This window comes from Mercenaria mercenaria, chromosome 11, assembly GCF_021730395.1.
Source record: "Mercenaria mercenaria strain notata chromosome 11, MADL_Memer_1, whole genome shotgun sequence".
NCBI classification, from domain to species: Eukaryota; Metazoa; Mollusca; class Bivalvia; order Venerida; family Veneridae; genus Mercenaria; species Mercenaria mercenaria.
The window spans coordinates 39,644,945-39,666,454 of record NC_069371.1 but is presented as its reverse complement, the minus strand read 5'-3'; the positions used below and the strand labels follow the sequence as shown (position 1 = coordinate 39,666,454).

General features: G+C 34.8%; 1 protein-coding gene across 3 annotated transcripts in view; it reads left to right on the top strand.

Moving 5' to 3' along the window:
- LOC123530911 (uncharacterized) overlaps positions 1–21,256 on the top strand; it is a 55,318-nt gene extending 34,062 nt beyond the window's left edge. For 2 of the 3 annotated variants that reach the window (XM_053517204.1, XM_053517206.1), the window contains 7 exons: positions 9,867–9,945; positions 10,317–10,441; positions 12,131–12,194; positions 12,445–12,573; positions 16,234–16,367; positions 17,373–17,567; positions 20,618–21,256. In XM_053517204.1, the coding sequence (XP_053373179.1) occupies positions 9,867–9,945; positions 10,317–10,441; positions 12,131–12,194; positions 12,445–12,573; positions 16,234–16,367; positions 17,373–17,567; positions 20,618–21,031 (1,140 nt within the window). In that variant the 3' untranslated portion in view covers positions 21,032–21,256. Of the gene's footprint in view, positions 1–9,866; positions 9,946–10,315; positions 10,442–12,130; positions 12,195–12,444; positions 12,574–16,233; positions 16,368–17,372; positions 17,568–20,617 lie in introns of all 3 variants that reach the window. The other variant, XM_053517205.1, reaches the window with a different exon arrangement.
- The last annotated feature ends 254 nt before the right edge of the window (positions 21,257–21,510 follow it).

Genomic DNA, 21,510 nt, shown 5'->3' with positions numbered 1-21,510 from the left:
TAACTGAAAAATGACGACAGCTATCCTCTACACACTAAATCACTGCGTATGTAAAAATTGCCAAAGAAAGAAGCAACTCATGAATTTTTAGCTCACCTGTGCTCGAGGTGAGAAATCGTGATCGGTCATTGTCAGGCGTCCGTCGTCGTGCGTCGTCCGCCGTGCTTCCTGCGACGTGCGTCGTCCGTCAACATTTGACTCCTTAACACTTTAGAGGCCAAAGTTCAACCCCAATTTTTATGAAACTTAGTCAGAATGTTTGTCTTGATGGTCGCTAGGTCAGGTTTGAAACTGGGTCATGTGGATTAAAAAAAACTAGGTCACTAGGCCAGATCAAAGAAAAATCTTTTTAACTCTATAGAGTCCACAGTTAAATTTTGAAAATCATGAGAATTAGTCAGAATGTTTGTCTTGATTACCTCTAGGTCAGTTTGGAATCCACGTTATAGAGGGTCAAACACTAGGTCACCCGGTCAAATCAAAGGGAAAGCTTGTTAACACTCTAGAAGCCACATTTTTGACCCTATCTTTATGACATAAGGTCATATTGTTTATATTGATGATCTCTAGGCCAGGTTTAAAACAAGGTCATATGGGGTCAAAACAAGGGCACTAGGCAAGTTCAAAGGAAAAGATTGTTAACACTCTTGAGGTCAAATTTATGACCCTATCTTCATGACACTTGTTCAGAAATTGAATGTTTATCTTGATGATCACTAGGCTAACTTTGAAACTGGGTCATGTGGGGTCGAAAACTAGATCACCCGCTCAAATTAATGGAAAAGCCTTTTAACAAGCTAGGTGCCACATTAATGGCTCTATCTTCGCGAAACTTGGTCAGTTTATTTACCTTGACGATTCCTAGGATAAATCTGAAACTGAATATTTTGAGTCAAAAACTAGGTCAGCCACTCAAATAAAAGGAAAAGCTTGTTAAAACTCTAGAGGCTACATGAACAACCCTATCTTCATGAAACTTGGTTAGAATGTTTATCTTGATGATTCCCATAAAACGTTTGAAACTAGATTATGCGGGGTCAAAAAGTAGGTTATACACTCAAATCAAAAGAAAGGCTTGTTAACACTGTAGAGGCCACATTTCTGACCATATCTTCATGAAACTTGGTCGGAATGTTCATCTTGATAATTCCAAGGTCAAGTTTGATCTGGGTAGTTTGGATTTAAAAACTAGGTCATTTGCTCTAAACAAAGGAAAAGCTTTTTAAAGGGGAATATTCAACATTTGACAACGTATATATTTAAAAACAATTCAATGAATAATATAAACTGGCGAAATCGTTTTGAAAATCGGACTACAAACAAAAAAGAAATGGCAATTTAAATATTATCAATTAATTAAACGTCAGCCATTTTGGGCATAGTGACGTCATCGTTCTTTCCTTATATGGACATTACCAAATATATTGTTTATGGCAAAATTATGCTAGATACAATTAAAAATGTATTTTAATTAAATTTAAGGTATACACTTTTACACTCATACTAAGGTTCACATGATATTATGGCCCACAAAATATTTTTCTCAAACTTATTCACTAATGCCCATATAAGGAAAGAATGATGATGTCACTATGTCCAAAATGGCTGCCATTTGAGTTCATAGATGGTATTCAAATGGCTATATCTTTTTTGTTTGTAGTACGATTCTGATACTTTTTTCGTTAGTGTTAATATTTGTGCCCCCCATGAGTGGTGAGGGGCATATAGATTTGGTCTTGTCCGTGCGTGCGTGCGTGTGTCCGTCTGTCCAAAGTTCGTGACGCGCCTAGCTCTAAAAGTATTTGATATAAATTGATGGAACCTTGCATGAGTCTTTATCTAGATATGAAGTTGCGCACCTCCTATTTTTCGTCTGGCCCCGCCCCCTATTTTTAGAGTTATGGCCCCTGAAATAGTCAAAAATGCACATTTTCACCTTGTGACACGCCTAGCTAAAAAAATATTTGATATAGATTCATGAAACCTTGCATGAGTCTTAATCGTGATATAAACTTGCGCACCTCTTATCATTTTTGTCTGTCTCCGCCCCTGTATTAAGAGTTATTGCCCCTGATATAGTCAAAAATGCACATTTTCACCTTGTGAGACGCCTAGCTCAAAAAGTATTTAATACAGATTCGCGAAACCTTGCATGAGTCTTAATCATGATATGAACTTCTGCACCTCCTATTTTTCATTTTGGTCTGCCCCCTATTTTTTGAGTTATGGCCCCTGAAATAGGCAAAAATGCCAATTTTCACCTTGTGACGCGCCTAGCTCAGAAAGTATTTCATATAAATTGATTAAACCTTGTATGAGTCTTTATCTAGATATGAACTTGCGCACCTCCTATTTTTTGTCTGGCTCCGCCCCTATTTTCAGAGTTATGGCCCCTGAAATAGTCAAAAATGCACATTTTCATCTTGTGACGTGCCTAGCTCAAAGTATTTAACATAAATTGATTAAACCTTGTTTGAGTCTTTGTCATGACATGAAGCTGCGCACCTCCTATTTTTTGTCTGGCTCCGCCCCCAATTTTTAGAGATATGGCCCCTAAAATAGTCAAAAATGCACATTTTCACCTTTTGACGCACCTAGCTCAAAAAGTTTTTTTAATATAAATGGTTGGAAACTTGCATAAGATTTTATCATGATATAAACTTGAGCCCCTATTTTTAAAGTTATGGCCCCTGAAATAGTAAAAAATTGCACATTTTCACCTCATTATGTGCCTAGCTCAAAAAGTATTTAATGTAAATTCATGAAACATAGCTTGAGTCTTTATCATGATGTGACCTTTCACACTTAACATTCTTCTTGATAATCTTTGCACTTATTACAGAGTTATGGCCCTTGAAATAGCCAAAATAGTGGATTTTTTGTTTGTGATGCTCATAGCTCGAAAATATATGGCCTAGAATAATGAATTCTTTTCATAAAAAGTTTGTTTAGGCTAAACTCCATTAACACTGCAAACATTTGAATTATTGCCCCTTATTTGTGACATATGTACCAATGGGGGCACACCCTGTGTCCTACAGACACATTCTAGTTTACCTAGTTCTTTCTATTAAGAAATGTTGCCAGATGTTGCATATTCCCCTTTAACAATCTAGAGGCCACATTTATAACCCTATATTCATGAAACTTAGTCAGAAATTAAATGTATTTCTTAATGATTCTCCTAGGCCAATTTTGAAACTGGATCATGTGGGGTCGAAAACTAGGTTGTCCGCTAAAATAAAAGGAAAAGCTTGTTAACACGGTAGAGGCTACATTTACGACCCTATTTTTATTAAACTTGGTCAGAACTTTTGCCTTGATGATCCTATGGCAAGTTTGAAACTGGATTATATAGGATCAAAAACTAGGTCATCCGCTCAAATAAAATAAAAGCTTGGTAACACTCTAGATGCAACATTTATAACACTATCTTAATGAATCTTGGTCAGAATGTTTATTTTGATAATTTCTAGGCAGCATTTGAAACTGGGTCGTGTGTGATTAAAAACTAGGCCACTCACTCAAATAAAATGAAAAGCTTGTTAACACACTAGAGGCCGCATTTATAACCCTATCTTCATGAAATTTTATCAAATATTTATCTTGATGATACGAAGGAGGCATTTGAAATGGAGTCATGTAAGTCAAAAACTAGGTAACAAGCTCAAATCAAAATAAAAGCTTGTTAACACTATAGAGGCCACACTTCTGCCCATATCTTCATGAAACTTGGTCAGAATGTTTAAAATTGGATTATGTGTGGTCAAAAATAAGGTCATCCGCTCAAGTAAAAGGAAAAGCTTGTTAACGTTCTAGAGGCCACGTTTATAAAACTATCTTCATAAAACTTTGTCAGACTATATATCATGGTAATTTCTATGCCACATTTGAAACTGGGTCATGTGGGGTCAAAAACTAGGTCACCCGCTCAAATAAAAGGAAAAGCTTGTTAACACTGTAGAGGCTACATTTCTGAACATATCTTAATGAAACTTGGTCGGAAAGTTTATCTTGATGATTCCAAGGTCAAGTTAGAAACTTGCTGATGTGGATTCAAAACCTAGGTCACTTGCTTTAATAAAAGGAAAATCTTTTAACACGCTAGAGGCCACATTTATGACTCTATCTTCATGAAACTTGGTCAGAATTTTTGTCTTGATGATTCCTAGGAAAAGTTTGAAACTGGATGATGTAGGGTCAAAATCTACGTCACCCGCTCAAATAAAAGGAAAAGATTGTTAACGCTCTAGAGACCACATTTATAACATTATCTTCCTAATTCTTGGTCAGAATGTCTATCTTGATAATTTCTAGGCCACATTTGAAACTGGGATATGCGGAGTTAAAAACTAGGCAATTGGTCAGAATGTTTATCATGATGATCTCTACACTATATTCGAATCTGGAGCATATGGGGTTAAAAACTAGGTCACCTAGTCAAATCCAAAAAAATTCTGTTAACGCTCTAGAGGCTGTAGGCCCAGCTGCTCAGGTGAGCGATCTAGGGCAATCATGAACCTCTTGGTATCAAAGGGTGATTTTATAAAAACAAAATATACGATATATTTTCCCTGCAAAATTCACAAGAAAGAAAAATCTATACGATATATCCAAAACAGTGATTATTATCGTTGAATAAAATCATTGTTTGGAGTAACAAAATTATGTTACCTTGACGCAGCCACAATTATATGCATGTTCATGATAAACACTGTTTTTATTCAATGATAAATTGACTGTTAAAGTATTATATTATTTCTATTTGAACATGACATAAACACGTTTGGTATTGATTCATTTTCAGCTCTGGCGTTATTTTTATGACGTTTAAGCTGTAATTTGATTGCCTGTTCTGTAACACGAACCCATTTTGTCCTGTTAAGTTAGTTCTGCACTTTTGATAAACCAGAACTAATGGCGTGATGTCATTTATGCGGATAACTTAGAAGAAATTCTGGACTTGTGTATAAGATAAATAACAAGTTATCACTATATCGCTCACCAGACTTGATCTAGCCTACTGACCTAGTTATTGACCAACATGACCCAGTTTCGAATTTAACCAAGAGATCATCAAGACAAACATTCTGACCAAGTTTCATAAGATTGAGTCACAGCTGTTGCATATAGAGTGTTCACAAACTATATGTTCACAAGCTTTTCCTTTGATCTGGACTACTGACCTAGTTTTAAACCCCACATGACCCAGTTTCAAAATTGACGTGGAGATCATAATGGCAAACATTGTGACAAACTTTCATAAATAATGGGTCACAACTGTGACCTCTAGAGTGTTCACAAGCTTTTCCTATGATCTTGTATACTGACCTAGCTTTTGACTACACATGACCCAGATTCAAACTTGAACTAAAGATCATCAAGACAAACATTCTGACAAATTTTCATAAAGATTGAGTCACAATTGTGGCCTTTGGTGTTCACAAGCTTTTCCTTTGTTCTGACCTACTGACCTAGTTTTTAACCCCACATAACCCAAATTCAAATTTGACCTAGAGATTAACAAGACAAACATTCTGACAAAATTCATAAAAATTGAATCACAACTGTGGCCTCTAGAGGGTTCACAAGTTTTTCATATGATCTGGCCTACTGACCTAGTTTTTGACCCCACATGACTCAGTTTCGAACTTGACCTAGAAATTTGGTCACAACGGTGGCCTCTAGAGTGTTCACAAGCTTTTCCTTTGATTTGACTGGGTGACCTAGCTTTTAATCCCACATAACCCAGATTCATACCTGACCTATAGATTATCAAGACAAATATTCTTACTAATTCCCATGATTGTCAAATTTAAATTGTGGTCTCTAGAGTGTTCACAAGCTTTTCCTTTGATTTGAGCGGGTGACCTAGTTTTTGATCCCACATGACCCAGATTCTAATTTTATCCTAGAAATCATCAATACAAACATTCTAACCAAGTTTTATAAATATTAAGTCACAACTGTGGCCTCTAGGGTGTTCAGAAGCTTTTCCTTTGATCTGGCCTACTGTCCTAGTTTTTGACCCCAAATGACCCTGTTTTCAAATTAACCTAGAGATCATCAAGACAAACATTCTGACCAAGTTTAATAAATATTGGTTTACAACTGTGGCGTCTACAGTGTTCACAATCTTTTCCTTTGATCTGTCCTACTGACCTAGTTTTTGACTCCACATGACTCAGTTTCAAACTTAACCTAGAGATCATCAAGACTAACTGCCTGACCAAGTTTAATAAAGATTGAGTCACAACTGTGGCCTCTAGAGTATTCACAAGGCAAATGTTGACGGACGACGCACGACGGACGCCGGACAAAGACCGGTCACAATAGCTCACCTTGAGCACTTTGTGCTCTGGTGAGCTAAAAATGAAAATTGTATTATAAATTAATGACAACGTGTGAGTTGATTTATTAAAACGGTAACATTCAATACTATGATGCTATCTTTTTCAAAGATAAAATTTGACACGATAGATAGATTCAAATAATGGCAAGTTTTTATCTAATGATTTTGTAGAAACATTTATGTTTATAAACAATACTTAACAGAAACTGATTTTATTAGCTCATCTGATTTTTTGAAGAAAAAAAATGATGAGTTATTGTCATCACTTGATCGGTGTAGGCGTCGGCGTCGGCGTCGGCGTTGCCTGGTTAAGTTTTATGTTTAGGTCAGCTTTTCTCCTAAACTATCAAAGCTATTGCTTTGAAACTTGCAATACTTGTTCACCATCATAAGCTGACCCTGTACAGCAAGAAACATAACTCCATCCTGCTTTTTGCAAGATTTATGGCCCCTTTTGTACTTAGAAAATATCAGAATTTTTGGTTAAGTTTTATGTTTAGGTCAACTTTTCTCCTAAACTGTCAAAGCTATTGCTTTGAAACTTGCAACACTTGTTCACCATCATAAGGTGACCCTGTACATCAAGAAACATAACTCCACCCTGCTTTTTGCAAGAATTGTTGCCCCTTTTGGACTTAGAAAATCAGTTTTCCTGGTTAAGTTTTATGTTTAGGTCAGCTTTTCTCCTAAACTATCAAAGCTATTGCTTTAAAACTTGCAACACTTGTTCAGCATCATAAGCTGACCCTGTACAGCAACAGCAAGAAACATAACTCCATCCTGCTTTTTGCAAGATATATGGCCCCTTTTGAACTTAGAAAATATCAGATTTCTTGGTTAAGTTTTATGTTTAGGTCAACTTTTTCTCTTAAACTATCAAAGCTTATGCTTTGAAACTTGCAACACTTGTTCAACATTTTAAGCTGACCCTGTACAGCAAGAAATATAACTCCATTCTGCTTTTTGCAATAATTATCGCCCCTTTTGGACTTAGAAAATCAGTTTTCTTGGTTGAGTATTATGTTTAGGTCAGCTTTTCTCATAAACTATCAAAGCTATTGCTTTAAAACTTGCAACAGTTTTTCACCATCATAAGCGGACGCTGTACATCAAGAAACATAACTCTATCCTGCTTTTTGTAAGAATGATGGCCCTTTTTAGACTTAGAAAATCATGCGTAGGACAATATTTCTTTTATACAAAAAAAATCAGATGAGCGTCAGCACCCGCAAGGCGGTGCTCTTGTTATAAACGCGTAACTACTGTAATTGGAATATAACTTAATGGGGTAAAATAATAATTATTGTCTTTCATCTACTTGTATAACTCGGAATCGACACTATTATGTTTTATGCATTTATAGACATTTTGGCGGGAACCTGCACTAGCCTTTCATGTCACTCCCTCCGTAATGATCTAACATACTCCCATGTATATTACGTACTTTTCATATCGATATTATATATCGTGTCAAAGGAAAAGTTTTTGATTTAATCCAAACAATTAAGTTGAATTAACTACATAGATGTGCTTCCATTAGTTATAACAATCGAATTGGGCTTTCGACTACGTGGTGAGGATTTAATAATATTCAACTCGTATATTATTTAATCAATTAACTTGACTCCCATCGTTTTCACCATTTACTTGCAAATGTGTGATGACAACATTGAAAGGATGATAAAAGGTAACGTGTAAGACAAAGATTTGCCTCCTGGTGTTTCTTAATATCTATTCAAGGAAAGTTTTGTTTTATTTAAATGTTATACAACAAGAAGTACATACCGTGTATGAAACAAAACACACTAAATATGTAAGGAGATAGAAGCAACGATTCTTTCAAAAGTTATGATTTCATGAAGTATTTACAACGTATAATAACTCGCTAAATTACTATAAATCTAAAAAAAAGGCAAAACTGTTTCTATGTTGCTGTGGTAGCGAATATGAAATGAAAGTTTCGGATTTAAGTTTGAGGAATTTTCTTGATACAAATTCAAACGAAAAAGACATAATAATTAGAGAATAAGCCAATGTAGATGTATAAAACAAAAACAAACAAAAAAGTATTATTTCTTAAGATAATTTTTCGACCGTCCTCACATGAAAGAGTAATCTCCCTTGTTTTTGCGCGATCATTCTGTCGTAAACTCGTTTAAAGAAGTTAAATCACCCTGTATTGTGACAACTAGCTTTTTAAACTAAACATATTTCAGAATATTTTTCTATACTGTCATTTTAAACAATCAAATAACTTTTCAGCGTAAGTTTTAGATATATCAATTATTTTTGTTCATTTCCGACGACTGATCACCATGTCTTTGTGAAAAAAATATAGGTAGTTACCTATAAAATGGTGATATTTCACATGCATATTTTTAAGTCTGATCATATTCGGTCCTTTGATGAGTACACGTCAAATATACAAAAATGACAAGAGGGATATTGGATATTTGCTGACCTTGTAAAATTGTAGATGTTTCTGTTGTTGTAAAATGATATGAATCATATTTTAAACACCTTTTACAAATTCTTAATGAATTTAGATATAATCCGCATTAGTCACACTGAGTGAGTGACATTTAGTTTTGCATGTTATATACTATTTCTTCAGTCTTCCTTGTTTATTAGGAAAATACTTCTGATGATGTTAGAATATAAGGTATTCGACTTATCATGCAGATATATATTTTATTCGTTGATTAAGTTTCAGAATTCATGATGCAAATTGTTAGTCTCGTTTATTATGTATAACGATGACTGCTGGCATATTTGCTAAAAGATTCATACAAAACAAAAATCTGGAAAGTAGATCCAGAAACACATTTATACTAGTGACATCCAGAATGAATGGAATAAATATTTGCACTTGCAGGCGAGATTAAGAAGCAGGCGGACTGTACATAGAAATCACTATGGTACTGTCTTTATGGAGATTTATTTTATTGATTTTTTAACTAAAACAAACTTCAGATCGCTTGCTTCTTACCAATGGGTTCGAGCCTCACCTGAGGCGTTTAATTCTATATGAGAAAACCACCGAGCTGGCTTACGGACGGTCGGTTGTTCTACCCAGGTGTCCAGCTGTTATGGATATTGTACGGAGGGCACCTAAGGGCTTCTTCAATCACTAGAATCTGGACGGTCGCCATGACCTATCATTGTATCTGCGTGACGTTAAACCAACCAAAGAATACATAACTCCAACGTTAAACTTAGTAACTCGCATACTCCTACATAAGACATAATAACATAAAAACAATTAGTTACTCACCTCTATGCACAGGTTGCCTAGGACGTAGTATCTCATACGTATAACTTAGTATTCCTACGTAGAGCTTATTTACTAGGAGTTACTTAGTCGTTGGTAGTAAATACCTATGTCATAGTAAGCTATAGAAAGAAACGCTCTCGGTTTAAGTATCATACAACAGTTTGTTTATTCTTATTATTACATAATTTATTTGGAACTTTTACGCAATGCTGAACAATTAAATATTTTGTTTTTGAACAGGAGAGTCGCGACGAGAGTACAGAGCTTAAAGATACCGAAAAAGAGACTGCAAATCAACTGAGACCTTCTGCAAGGGAGGGAGATAAAAATTAATAAAGCAATTGATTGACTGTCCATACAAAAGTTAATACAAACCACCATAATTTGTTATATCTAATACAGCTACTGCAGAATGTCCCATTCTAGTTTCTTATAACTTAGTAATTCCTACGTAGGGCTTAGTTGCTAAGAACTAAGCAGGAGTTACTAAGTAGTTCGTAGTAAATACCTTTGTCACAGTAAGATATATAAAGAAACGTTCTCGGTTAATGTATCATACAACAATTTGTTTATTCCTTAATACAGTTAGTTAATTTTATTGATTCACTTAATAAAAGATAAGATAATTACGCAATCTATTTAGAAATATTACGCAGTATCGAGCAATTGTATATTTTGTCTGTAAACAGGAGAATCTAAACGAGAGTAAGGAGCTTGAAGATACAAGAATAGCAAACAATGCCACTGGAAGGGATGATACCGACAAATGGACTGCATTTCAAAGTGGAATAGATTTGCGATGTGATAAAATAGAGGTAAATAAAAAATAATAAAGTAATCGATTGATTGTCCATTAAAATGTTTAGTAAAGACCAAAGACAATTATGACATAACGATTTGTAGTATTATTAGCTAAAACAGTATTTAATTGTTAACATGCGTAAATTGTGCGAAGTTATATTTCTTGTCAACGATATGTCTTTATTTATTGTTTCAATAACAGAGAACAAAGCGATACTCATTTTATTTGTTTACCTCATGAGATCCATATGTAAGAAACACAGTTTATCACCGCATCACAAAAATATCAAAAGAGACCAGTCTTTTTGATCAGCTCAGTCAGAAATATGACAAACGATAAGGAAATGAAGTAAACGTGAAGGAATGCAAACTCCGTCGTGTGATACTTTAACTCTTGCATACGACATAATAGCTCCTAATAAGACTTATCAACTCCAACGTACGTAAGACTTAGTAACTCGTATGTAGTACAAAGTCACAGGTCATATGGCGACTTTCCAGCTTTGATGGTGGAGGAAGACCCCAGGTGCCCCTCCGTGCATTATTGTATTACGAACGGTCACCTGGGTAGAACCATCGACCGTAAGGCAGCTGGATGGCTTCCTCACATGAAGAATTCAATGCCCCGAGTGAAGCTCCAACCAACATAGGTGAGCGGCAGGTAAATCAAAGTCAGCGACCTTATTCATTTGGTCTCGGAGACCCCACGGCGTACGTTGTAAATCAGTAAATTATGCGTATGAGTTATTGTGTTTCACGTTATTATGTGCAACAAAGGAGTTAGAATGGCGTAGGTAGAGGTTACAAAGACCTACTTTTGAGTAAGTCAGTTGTATATAAAAGTTGATAACTCGTACATACGAGTTAATATGCCCTAGGTAAAGGTATAAGTTAGTTTCTACGTAGGATCGAATAATTATATCATACATAGGCTTTAGTTAAGTCCTACATAGCAGTTAATTAGGCGTACGTATGAGTTATCATGTCCTAAGTATAGATTACATTAGAAAAAAGTAAAAACGGCTCCTCCTCGTTAACCACTTGAAGGATTTTCATCAAACCTGGCCTGTAACGTCATTAAGACATGTTTTCCCAAATTTGTTCAAATGTTGGTGCTTGATATCTATTAGATGCTGTTAGAGCTCGAAATAGAAATGATTTTAAAAGACGGCACTTCATGAACCGCTTGATGGTTCTTTAGCAGACTTGTTCTATAACACCAATGCAAGGTTCTCTCCACAGTTTATTCAATTGCTCCTTTCAACGGGTTGTTAGGCTTAGAAAAAGAACAAAAATCTCATAACAATTTCTTCTAATGAATCACTTGATTGATCTTTAACAAACTTGTCCTGTAGCGTCATTTTAATGTTTTTCTCCAAAATGTATTCAGCCTTTAAAGGCGGTGCTAGATAGAATACTTTTAAACAACTTCAGTCTGCTCAGGATACGCTTAATCAAACTTGGACTTAGAATTTGACTTGTTTATGTCTATTATACTAAACACATCTGCTACCATCCATGATTCAGTATGTCATTCATATATCTAAGATCAAAAAGTCACTTTCAGATGAGAGATTTAGGGTTACCATGGCCCTCTTGTCTTTGATAATTTTTCAAATTAGTTAAAATTGCTAGAATTCATTTGTCTAAATTGCTCTCCCATTCATTTTCAAATTTGTAAGTCACTGTTTCTTTTACTTAAGCCTAGTGTGAACAGCAATGTCATGCAGACCTCAAGAGAAAATTCATCGCAGAGCGTAACAGAATGTAAGTATGCTTCAATGTTTACCTAACGTGTTCTTGTACCGATTATACATGAAGCACGTAATTTAAAATGGAATAAATAAATAAATGTCAATTAAAAAATTCAAAGGGAAGAAAAACAAACGACTTTTGATCAAAAATCGATTTGCATGGAAATAAAGTAAAAAGCGTAAAGAGCATTATTATGCAGAATGATTTAAATGAGAGCTTTGCATTTTTGGGGGCATTCAACGATGGTTTCTTTTTTTAACAGTGATTGAAGACATGTTTGGTACACAGTCTGGAGTACGTAAGGTTGTTCACTCTGGATACATTTGCATTTACAACTTAGAAAAACGTCTTGGAATAACTTACGAATACCTTACGAAGGACAATCTCTTAGGTATTAAACGTTTTTTTATGCTTTTTCAGTTAACATGGCTAGTTTTACCACACAAAATGAAGCTACAGTATAGCATTTAGAAACTGACAAAACAATGAAGTCATTTAATCTTCGCCTTAGGCCTGTCAACAAAAGTGCGACAATAATTATTATGTCTTATTACATTATAAACCTACGTGCCTTGTTGACTGGTTACATCCGTCTATGTGTATTTTTGATCAATAGGAGGAGCCAGCGCAGCAGAGGTGGTGCTAAGAACCAATAAGATATGTACATTTGAAAGCGCTTGCAGTGAAAAAATAAAATTATTGAGAAAAAAAAACTCAGAAGACTACTGCTGTTTTTCCTTGGAAATTGAACTTGAATAACTTAGTTTGTTAGAACATTCTTTTGTTGATGATTTATGATCGTTCCAAGATCCCAACAAAAGAAAGTTCCAAGATACCAGGTATATATAACGGTACTTTAACTCTTTTAAACTACCTACGTTTAAGTTAAATTGTTTGTCTGTCGTTCTTCAGTCATAGCTGTGTATACGAATGTCCTATTGAGTTAAAATTTCGTTATCGTTTATATATACTCATAGCTGATATCATGTAAAAACTGACTAAAATTAGAATTGATTTGTTAAACGAATATGTATTTTTTGCAAATGGAAGTCACGGATATTCATGAGAAATGACAAAAATACATTTTTTATTAATTCAGGGGCAATTACTGTTGTGTTTTAGCGTACACGTAGATAATGATTAGATACGCTGAATGCAGTTCTTTCAATACTTACATAGTTATAAAATGAGCTTAAACCTATATAGTATTACATAGATACCAATAAAATGATTACATTAGTCAAAGAAGGAACACAACCTTTTGTTATGCATACTATTAGTTGATTTTAATAATGATAAGGGAAATATCAGTAGAATTATCATTCCTAATGAAGACCGGGGCAACAGCTTTACTTCTAACAAGTTGTTAAAAGAAATTTTCAAGATAGCAGCTATGATTATATACAAACGATAACTAAATATCAAATCAATATGACTTTTGTTTACACAAGTATGGCTGTAGAACGACTGTCAAATGGACACGGACAATGTTAACAGGGAATAAATATCTAAAAAAAACATGGCATTTATCTTTAGAACCTGTTGGATACTAACTTTTAGCCGTAACTTAGTGATCTGATTTCATATTTCGTTATTCAAACTAGGCTACTGTATTTATATGTCCATCGATATGACTTTAAGTAAAACTTAAGCGTGACCAAAAGTAATAAATGTAATTTGTAATCATAACCATTGGCACATTTAACACTACTTAGTTCAGTTCCAAAATTCATCGGCCATGAAAACTGTTGTCAGATGGGAAATTCTAATTTCTTTGCAAATATCATACACAACGAATGACGCCATGTTGGAGTGCCATCAAACATGTTATAATAGAGAAAAGAAGCTCAGTGTAATTAAAACGCATAGCTTGCTGATAGCAAAACAGAGGTAAACACTATGGAATTAAATATATCTTCACTCCGCCTCTGGTTCTCATCGCCACCTCTGCAGCACAGGCTCCTCCTCTTGGTCACAGATGCTAATAGGCGGAAGAAACCCGTCAACAAAATCACGTTATACAGTAATAAGATATTCATTTTAACAACATCCATACGATTAAGATGACTTGTAAAACGTTTATGGGCAAAGTATATAGAGATATGTCCACTTTCGGGTTGAACCGGTGTAATGAAGTATTTCGACCCCCATAGAATAACGACCCCCGGTCATTATTCTATAGAAAATGTGACTCCTTTCCTGTAAAATATTGACTCCCCTTATAAAAAACTGACTCCCTTTGAAAACTCTATAGAATAACGACCCCCGGTCATTATTCTATAGAAAAACTGACCCCTCCAAGTAAAATACTGACTCCCTAAAGATGACTCCCTTCGAATCTCATAGAATAACGACCCCGGTTATTATTCTATAGAAAAAGTGACTCCTTCCATGTAAAATACTCACTGCCGAAATTACTACATTTGAACTCTCATACAATATCGATTCCCGGATTATTCTTTTTAAAAAAGTTACTCTTTCCGTGTTAAACACCGGCTCCTAAAAAGACTTTCGACGATAATATCTATTAAAAAGTGATCCCCACCAAACCTAACGGACAATTTTACTAGATCTACAACTCTAATACCCTCCATTGCCAATAGTTAACATTTTGATTGTACTACTGCTACTGGTGCCGCTACATCTATTGCTATTACTACATGTACTTCTTCTTCTTTTACTACTACTACTACTACTACTACTACTACTTCTACTACTACTATTACAACTGCTACTACTGATACTACTATACCTGCTTCCACTAATACGTCTTGTACATCTACCTCTTCTTCTCCTGCTGCTGTTGTTGCTGTAACTTATTCCTCTGCTGCTGCTGCTGCTGCTGCTGCTGCTGCTACTGCAACTGCCACTACCACTGCCACTACTACAACTACTACTACTACTACTACTTTCTATTGTTGCCGCTACCGTACTTTACTGTCACTGCTAAGTATTGCAACTTTTATTAATACTAAGTTCTATGCTAGCAGTTTCTTGTGCAGTTTTCTTCTGAAGAACTACTTCATACCGAAGTTTGCAGGGATTATTGACACTGGTGTGTTTTGTGAACGTATTGTGAATTGTTATTTTCCTGAACAAAATGTACACACCAAGATTCAGCGTCTAGAAATAGAATCCCTTTTCCCGTTGCGGAATGCTCTGATTTCTGTGTCAAGTGATGGTATCTGGGGCTAATGGTCAAACGGAAGGACGGACGGACGGACAAGGGCAAATCTATATGCCCCCCTCCCCCGTGTGGGGGCATAGAATGCAGCAGTTAGGCCTTAGATACATGAGTTATCACTAAATTTGACCAATTGACCGGGGGTCGTTTTTTATGGGAGTCAATATTCTTCGTGAGGTTCAGTTTACTTCACGTGTTGGAGTCATAGTACTATGATCTGGAGGTCATAATACTATGACCGGGGGTCACTTTTTCTATAGAATAATGACCCGGGGGGTCATTATTCTATGGGGGTCGAAATACTTCATTACAACGGTCCAATTTAACAACTTTAAAAGCTCTCACATCAAAAATTGTTTCCGTTCTTCAAATCGACCTGCATACATAACAACTATAACCATTTCTGAGTGGAACTACATTGCCCTTTTTTGAAATAAAGTCTTCAATTTGTTAAGCCAATAAAAAATCAACTCACCCTCTTTCTTTATTTACATTTCTCGTATAGTTCCGATTATTAGCGTTATTGGCTTTTTTTTACCTCCATCAAGAGAGGTGTTACCAGTGTTACAGGTCTTACAGTGTTACCAGGTCGTGTATAAGTCAGCAAGAGACTTAAATTTTAATTGTCAACATGCTTTCCAAAATGATATAATGAATTTGAGATGACTTTTGGTTTAAATAATTTTCATAATTATGACTATTTACATGTTTGAATAATACTTTGTTAAGAAATTATATATACAGAAGTATTAATAATCATGTAAAGCTAAGAGAATTTCCTCTCTGTTTATATCAACGAACATATTTTTTTCGTATACATCTGATAGTTTTTGCATTAGAAATGCCTTTTTTTACTTTCTATTTTAGGAGACGCGCACAGAAAGGGGTCTTTTAAAAGAGATGAAGATGTTGGGATCTCTTGTCCTACATGCAAAGAATTTAGAACGAATAATTACCACATAGGACATTTAGCTGCTTCTGCAAATTACAAAAATAGCCAGGTAAATATTTGTTGCACAAACAATTGATTGAGTGTATTATCAAGAGGCATGCAATTGATAAATAATTTTACTTTTGCTTTGGAATGTTTAATTAACATGAATAAAATATAGGAATATCTTAAGTGAATAGATATACACTTTTTATTTTACTCTTTATTAAAACGGCATTTAAAAACCTTTTTTTGTTTATTTATTCGGTGTTCATAAGTTTGTATTAAGCATTATAAAACCTGTTTCGTGGTACAACCTCTTTACTATATACTATCTCTTTTAATTTGGTACAAAAGCCAAAGTAGAAAAAAAAAAACAGTTGTGCCGGTTTGTTTGCCATCTTCTCTCATCCCTTCAACAGTTTCAATCAGATTTTGTTCAGATTGTTAAAATAATCCTTGTGTGGGATCTCAATGCCAAGGTTTTTATTAAGTTTATTTACGATCGAGTAGTTTCTGCAATATCGTATATATTTTGTTCCTGCAAGCGTGATGAAATAAATAATTTATAGATTGCAATTAATGACGTTTAAAAGGATTTTTCATAAAATGAATTTATGTTTGAATCCTCCACTTGCATTATTGGTAACTCTCTATTCCTCATCTTTCTTAATAATGTAATCTATGTAAATCACATGTTCTCTAATTACATCATATTCTATTGTCCGTGGAACAATACCTTCACAAACACGAATAATTGTACTTGAAAGTGAATAACGAAGAAAAGAAACATTTTTTCAATTTTTATTGTAAAACATTGTTTCAATTTTTATTGTATACTTCTTACTTTTTATCGTTTTTTTCCATTGCCAACTGTATACGTGTATATAAATGAAGACGTTATAAAAGATTGACCTGAATGGATTACAACAGAAGTTTTAAAGGGAAGTTTTAGTTGGTAAGAACACTAATATACGTGCGATAAACAATAATGAATAATCAATACGTTTAGTATTCGACACTTTCATTAAAATCAAAACATTAATTTGACAGTATACAAACATTTATTTTTCAGGACCAAACAAATGACACATTTTATTTGACAAACGCCGTGCCACAGAAAACGAAGGGTAGCACGTGGGAAAAGATTGAAATCTATGCACGGGATCTGTTGGAAAAACATAAAAATGAAAGTTTGTTGGTGATTACTGGATGGCTAATGATAGAAAAGCCTTCCGAAAATGGCCAGGCTGCTATAGTGACATATCAGGTATAATTTTCAACATGTCTTAAAGGTGGTCAATCACATTTAAACAACATTTAATGACATTTTTTACTTTTTGTATATTCTGGTAGAGAATTATTTAAGGAACAAAAAGACTGATTACATAGAGTTAGATTCCTATTTGAAATGTATATAGAGGATATTTGTTTGTTTTGAGTGAATATGGAATATATCTCACTGAGAAGTGAGAAAATTTCAAATATTTTCACGAGCGCGTAGCGCGAGTGAAAATGTGAAAATTTTCTCACTTCGAGGTGTGATATATTCAATATTCACGAAAAACAAACAAATTTTCTTTTTATTTTATGCTCAATTACGTTGAGATGTGCATTTTGCAACTGTTTTAATCTTAGCGCGGGAAACAGACGCGCGTAAACAGACATGACGTCAGACGTGCTGTGACGTTATAAAGACGCATGCTACATAAAGTTCCATTTTGTTTTATTTTTTGCTGCATAACGGTATGAAATTCTCTTTAAGTAAAATAATTTGAATCGAGAAATATACTATAAAGAACAAAGTGCGACTACAATTTTCATCCTGTTTTAAGCAAATAATTTAAAATTCATACACAATGTAATGAGGGGGCGGAGCTATATCTCTCACAGTGTGAAAATATAGATTTCATATTTTCACAGTGTGAGTGATGAGATATGAAAATATTTAACTGATATAATACAGTATTTCATTAGTTAGCATAAAATAAATTTTATTATTTTTATAAAATTTTGTAATTACTCCCCTTTAATATGAAAGTATATAAAAAGCTGGGTATTTCTTTTTATTTCGATACAATGTCTAGTTTTACATTTGCATTTGATAGACATATCAACTATTGAACAATCTGAACCAAAATGCAAGTTTAAAAGCTGTGTGTAGCTTCTGAATTCATTTATTTCCAATCTATCTTGGTTGCGCAACCAAGATAGGCAAAGGGAGGTAATAATAATTTTTCAAACCTGCGTTTCTAATGAATTCCATCTAAATACATAATTTTTAATGCAAATATTTTACAAATATATTACAATATGTCTAATATTTATACATTTCCTTAGGCAAAGTATGTTTATCAAATTTATACTTATGATAAAATAACTCTATCTTGGTTGGGCAACCAAGATAGGAAAATGAAATTTTAAAAAATACCTCCAGTGAAAATCTAATTTGTATTAAGTGTTAAGTGAACATAAATGAGTGTAAATGATCAGATGCTGACGTTTCGAACAAATCCGTTACATGGCCAAAATCTGATTATCCACCTTTAACTCAAACTCGAACAATTAGGTACTTATTTTATCCCCAGTGCAATATTGAAAAATAAACATCAATAATAAAGCGATGTTGCTCATTGCAGAGCTGGAGCGGTCTTCTGCGAACGTCCGGAAGTGATTATCAATTTGAGCGCACGGCCAAAAAATGCGCACATTATTGCATGTCCGCACGCATTTAGTGTATAATATATATAATATACCGATTAAAGGTTAGGGTTAGTATCACTATGGTTACAAGATATATAAATTATGTCTCACCCCCACACCCCCCCCCCGCCCCCCCCCACCCCACTGTGGGAGACATATTGTTTTTGCCCTGTTCGTCCGTCCATCCGTCACACTTCATTTCCGATCGATCAATAACTGGAGAACCATTTGACCTAGAACCTTTAAACTTCATAGGGTGGCAGGGCTTATGGAGTAGACGACCCCTATTGTTTTAGGGTCACTTCATCAAAGGGTTAAGGTACCATTTCCGATCAATAACTTGAGAAGTACTTGACTCAGAATGTTGAAACTTCATAGGTTGATTAGTCATGCAGAGTAGATGACCACTATTGATTTTTGGGTCACTTTATTAAAGGTCAAGGTCACAGGGGCTTGAACATGGAAAACCATTTTCGATCAAATACTTGTGAACCACTTGACCCAAAATGTTGAAACTTGATAGGTTGATTGGACATGCAGAGTAGATGACCACTATTGATTTTGGGGTCACTCGATCAAAGGTCAAGGTCACAGGGGCCTGAACATAGAAAACAATTTCCGGTCAGTAACTTGAGAACCACTTGACCCAGAATGTTGAAACTTCATAGAGTGATAGGACTTACGGAGTAGATGACACCTATTGTTTTTGGGGTCACTCTATTAAAGGTCAAGGCCGCAGCGGACAGAACATGGTAATTCCATTTCCAGTCAATAACTTGAGAACCACTTGACCTAGAACCTTCAAATTTCATAGGATGATAGGACTTACAGAGTAGATGACCCCTTTGTTTTTTGGGTCACTCCATCAAAGGTCAATTTCACAGGGGGCTGAACATAGAAAATTCTTTTCAATCAATAACTTGAGAACCATTTGACCTAGAATATTGAAACTTATTAGGATGATTGGACATGCAGAGTAGATGATCCCTAATGATTTTGGGATCACTCGATCAAAGGTCAAGGTCACAGGGGCCTGAATATGGAAAACCGTAGTGGGATGATTGCACGTGCCAAGTAGATAATCCCTATTGCAGCCAACCATCAGTGTCTCTTTGACTTTTGCTCCTGTCCCTTATTGACTTCTTGCCTATACGACTATGCATTTGGGGAGACATGCGCTTTTCTACAAAAGCATCTTCTAGTTTATGATACATTTCGTTCAAATTACTTGAATCCGGTACATGCCGGAGTCTGTAATTTACACATGCGCTCCAGGTCTGCATTGAAGCGCTATCACTTATTTATCAACTTTTTGTATGAAATGATATAATATTATTGGAATAATGTATGTGCCGAGTCGGCTATCTTTTAAATTACTATAATAAATTGTGCATCATTCGATTTGTTTATTTAAACATAGATGCGATCATCAAGTAATATAAATCTGATTTAACTAACATGATAATAGTTTCAAATTTGGCACATTTATAGAATATCTATTAATTTTTAAAATGATGTAAAATTAAACGTCTTTGATGGCCAGCTGGCATCGGTCTACTAATTTTATGAACGACGCTCTTGAACTTGTAACATGAAATTGTAATCTTCCACTTTCAGAAGCATAATAAGTTATCCGTACCAACCCATTTATTCAAGATTTTGATAACAGTAAATGAGAAGAAACCAGACGGTAAAGCGGTGTTTATTGTTCCAAACAATCCGAATGAAGAAAGCTGTTTTGACGACCGTGGTGCTCATCAAAAGCTGGTGGAAATTGAAAATATCCATGGATACAAATTCGTGCCAAAGATAGATACGAGCACACTTCGTGATTTATCCAATCATTTCAAAAATAATGTTATATCTGATATTGACTTTAAAATGCTTATTTCTGAAAAGAAAGTTCGGGACGCAAAGTCTATGGAGAGGCTTGAAAAAGTAATGGCGTCATTAAATGGACTTGAACCAAGCGAATCACTTAAGAATCTGTATCAATCACGCAAACGAGACTTTCAAAAACAACTTTCCTGATGTGATAAATCAAAATTATCTATCTGATTGAATTACGGTTTGTAATAAAAATTGAGAATATCACTCTTAGAAAATAAAGATTAAAAACAGACAATGTTAAAGCTGTTGTTCTTTACCTTTTTGTGAGAAAAAAATAAGTTTGCACGGTGTTTGGTATAAAATGTATGTCTTTTATTGATAAATAACACGAGAAATGAAAACAAGAAATAAAGATCACTGCTTAAATCTTTCAGAAATTTATTTATTTTCGTTTTATTTACATAACGCTAGAATATGCTTACTATGGATTTTATCTTATAAGCAAATTATACGGGAGGGGGTGGGGGCGCACCTGGGTCTTGCTCCACTAGCAAAGCTGGAAAGTCGTCATATGACCTATCATTGTGTCGGTGCGACGTTAAACCCAACTAAATAAATAAATAAATTATACGGACCAACGGTCATCGGTTTAGTACATAAGCCGTTGCGCAGTGTTTGTC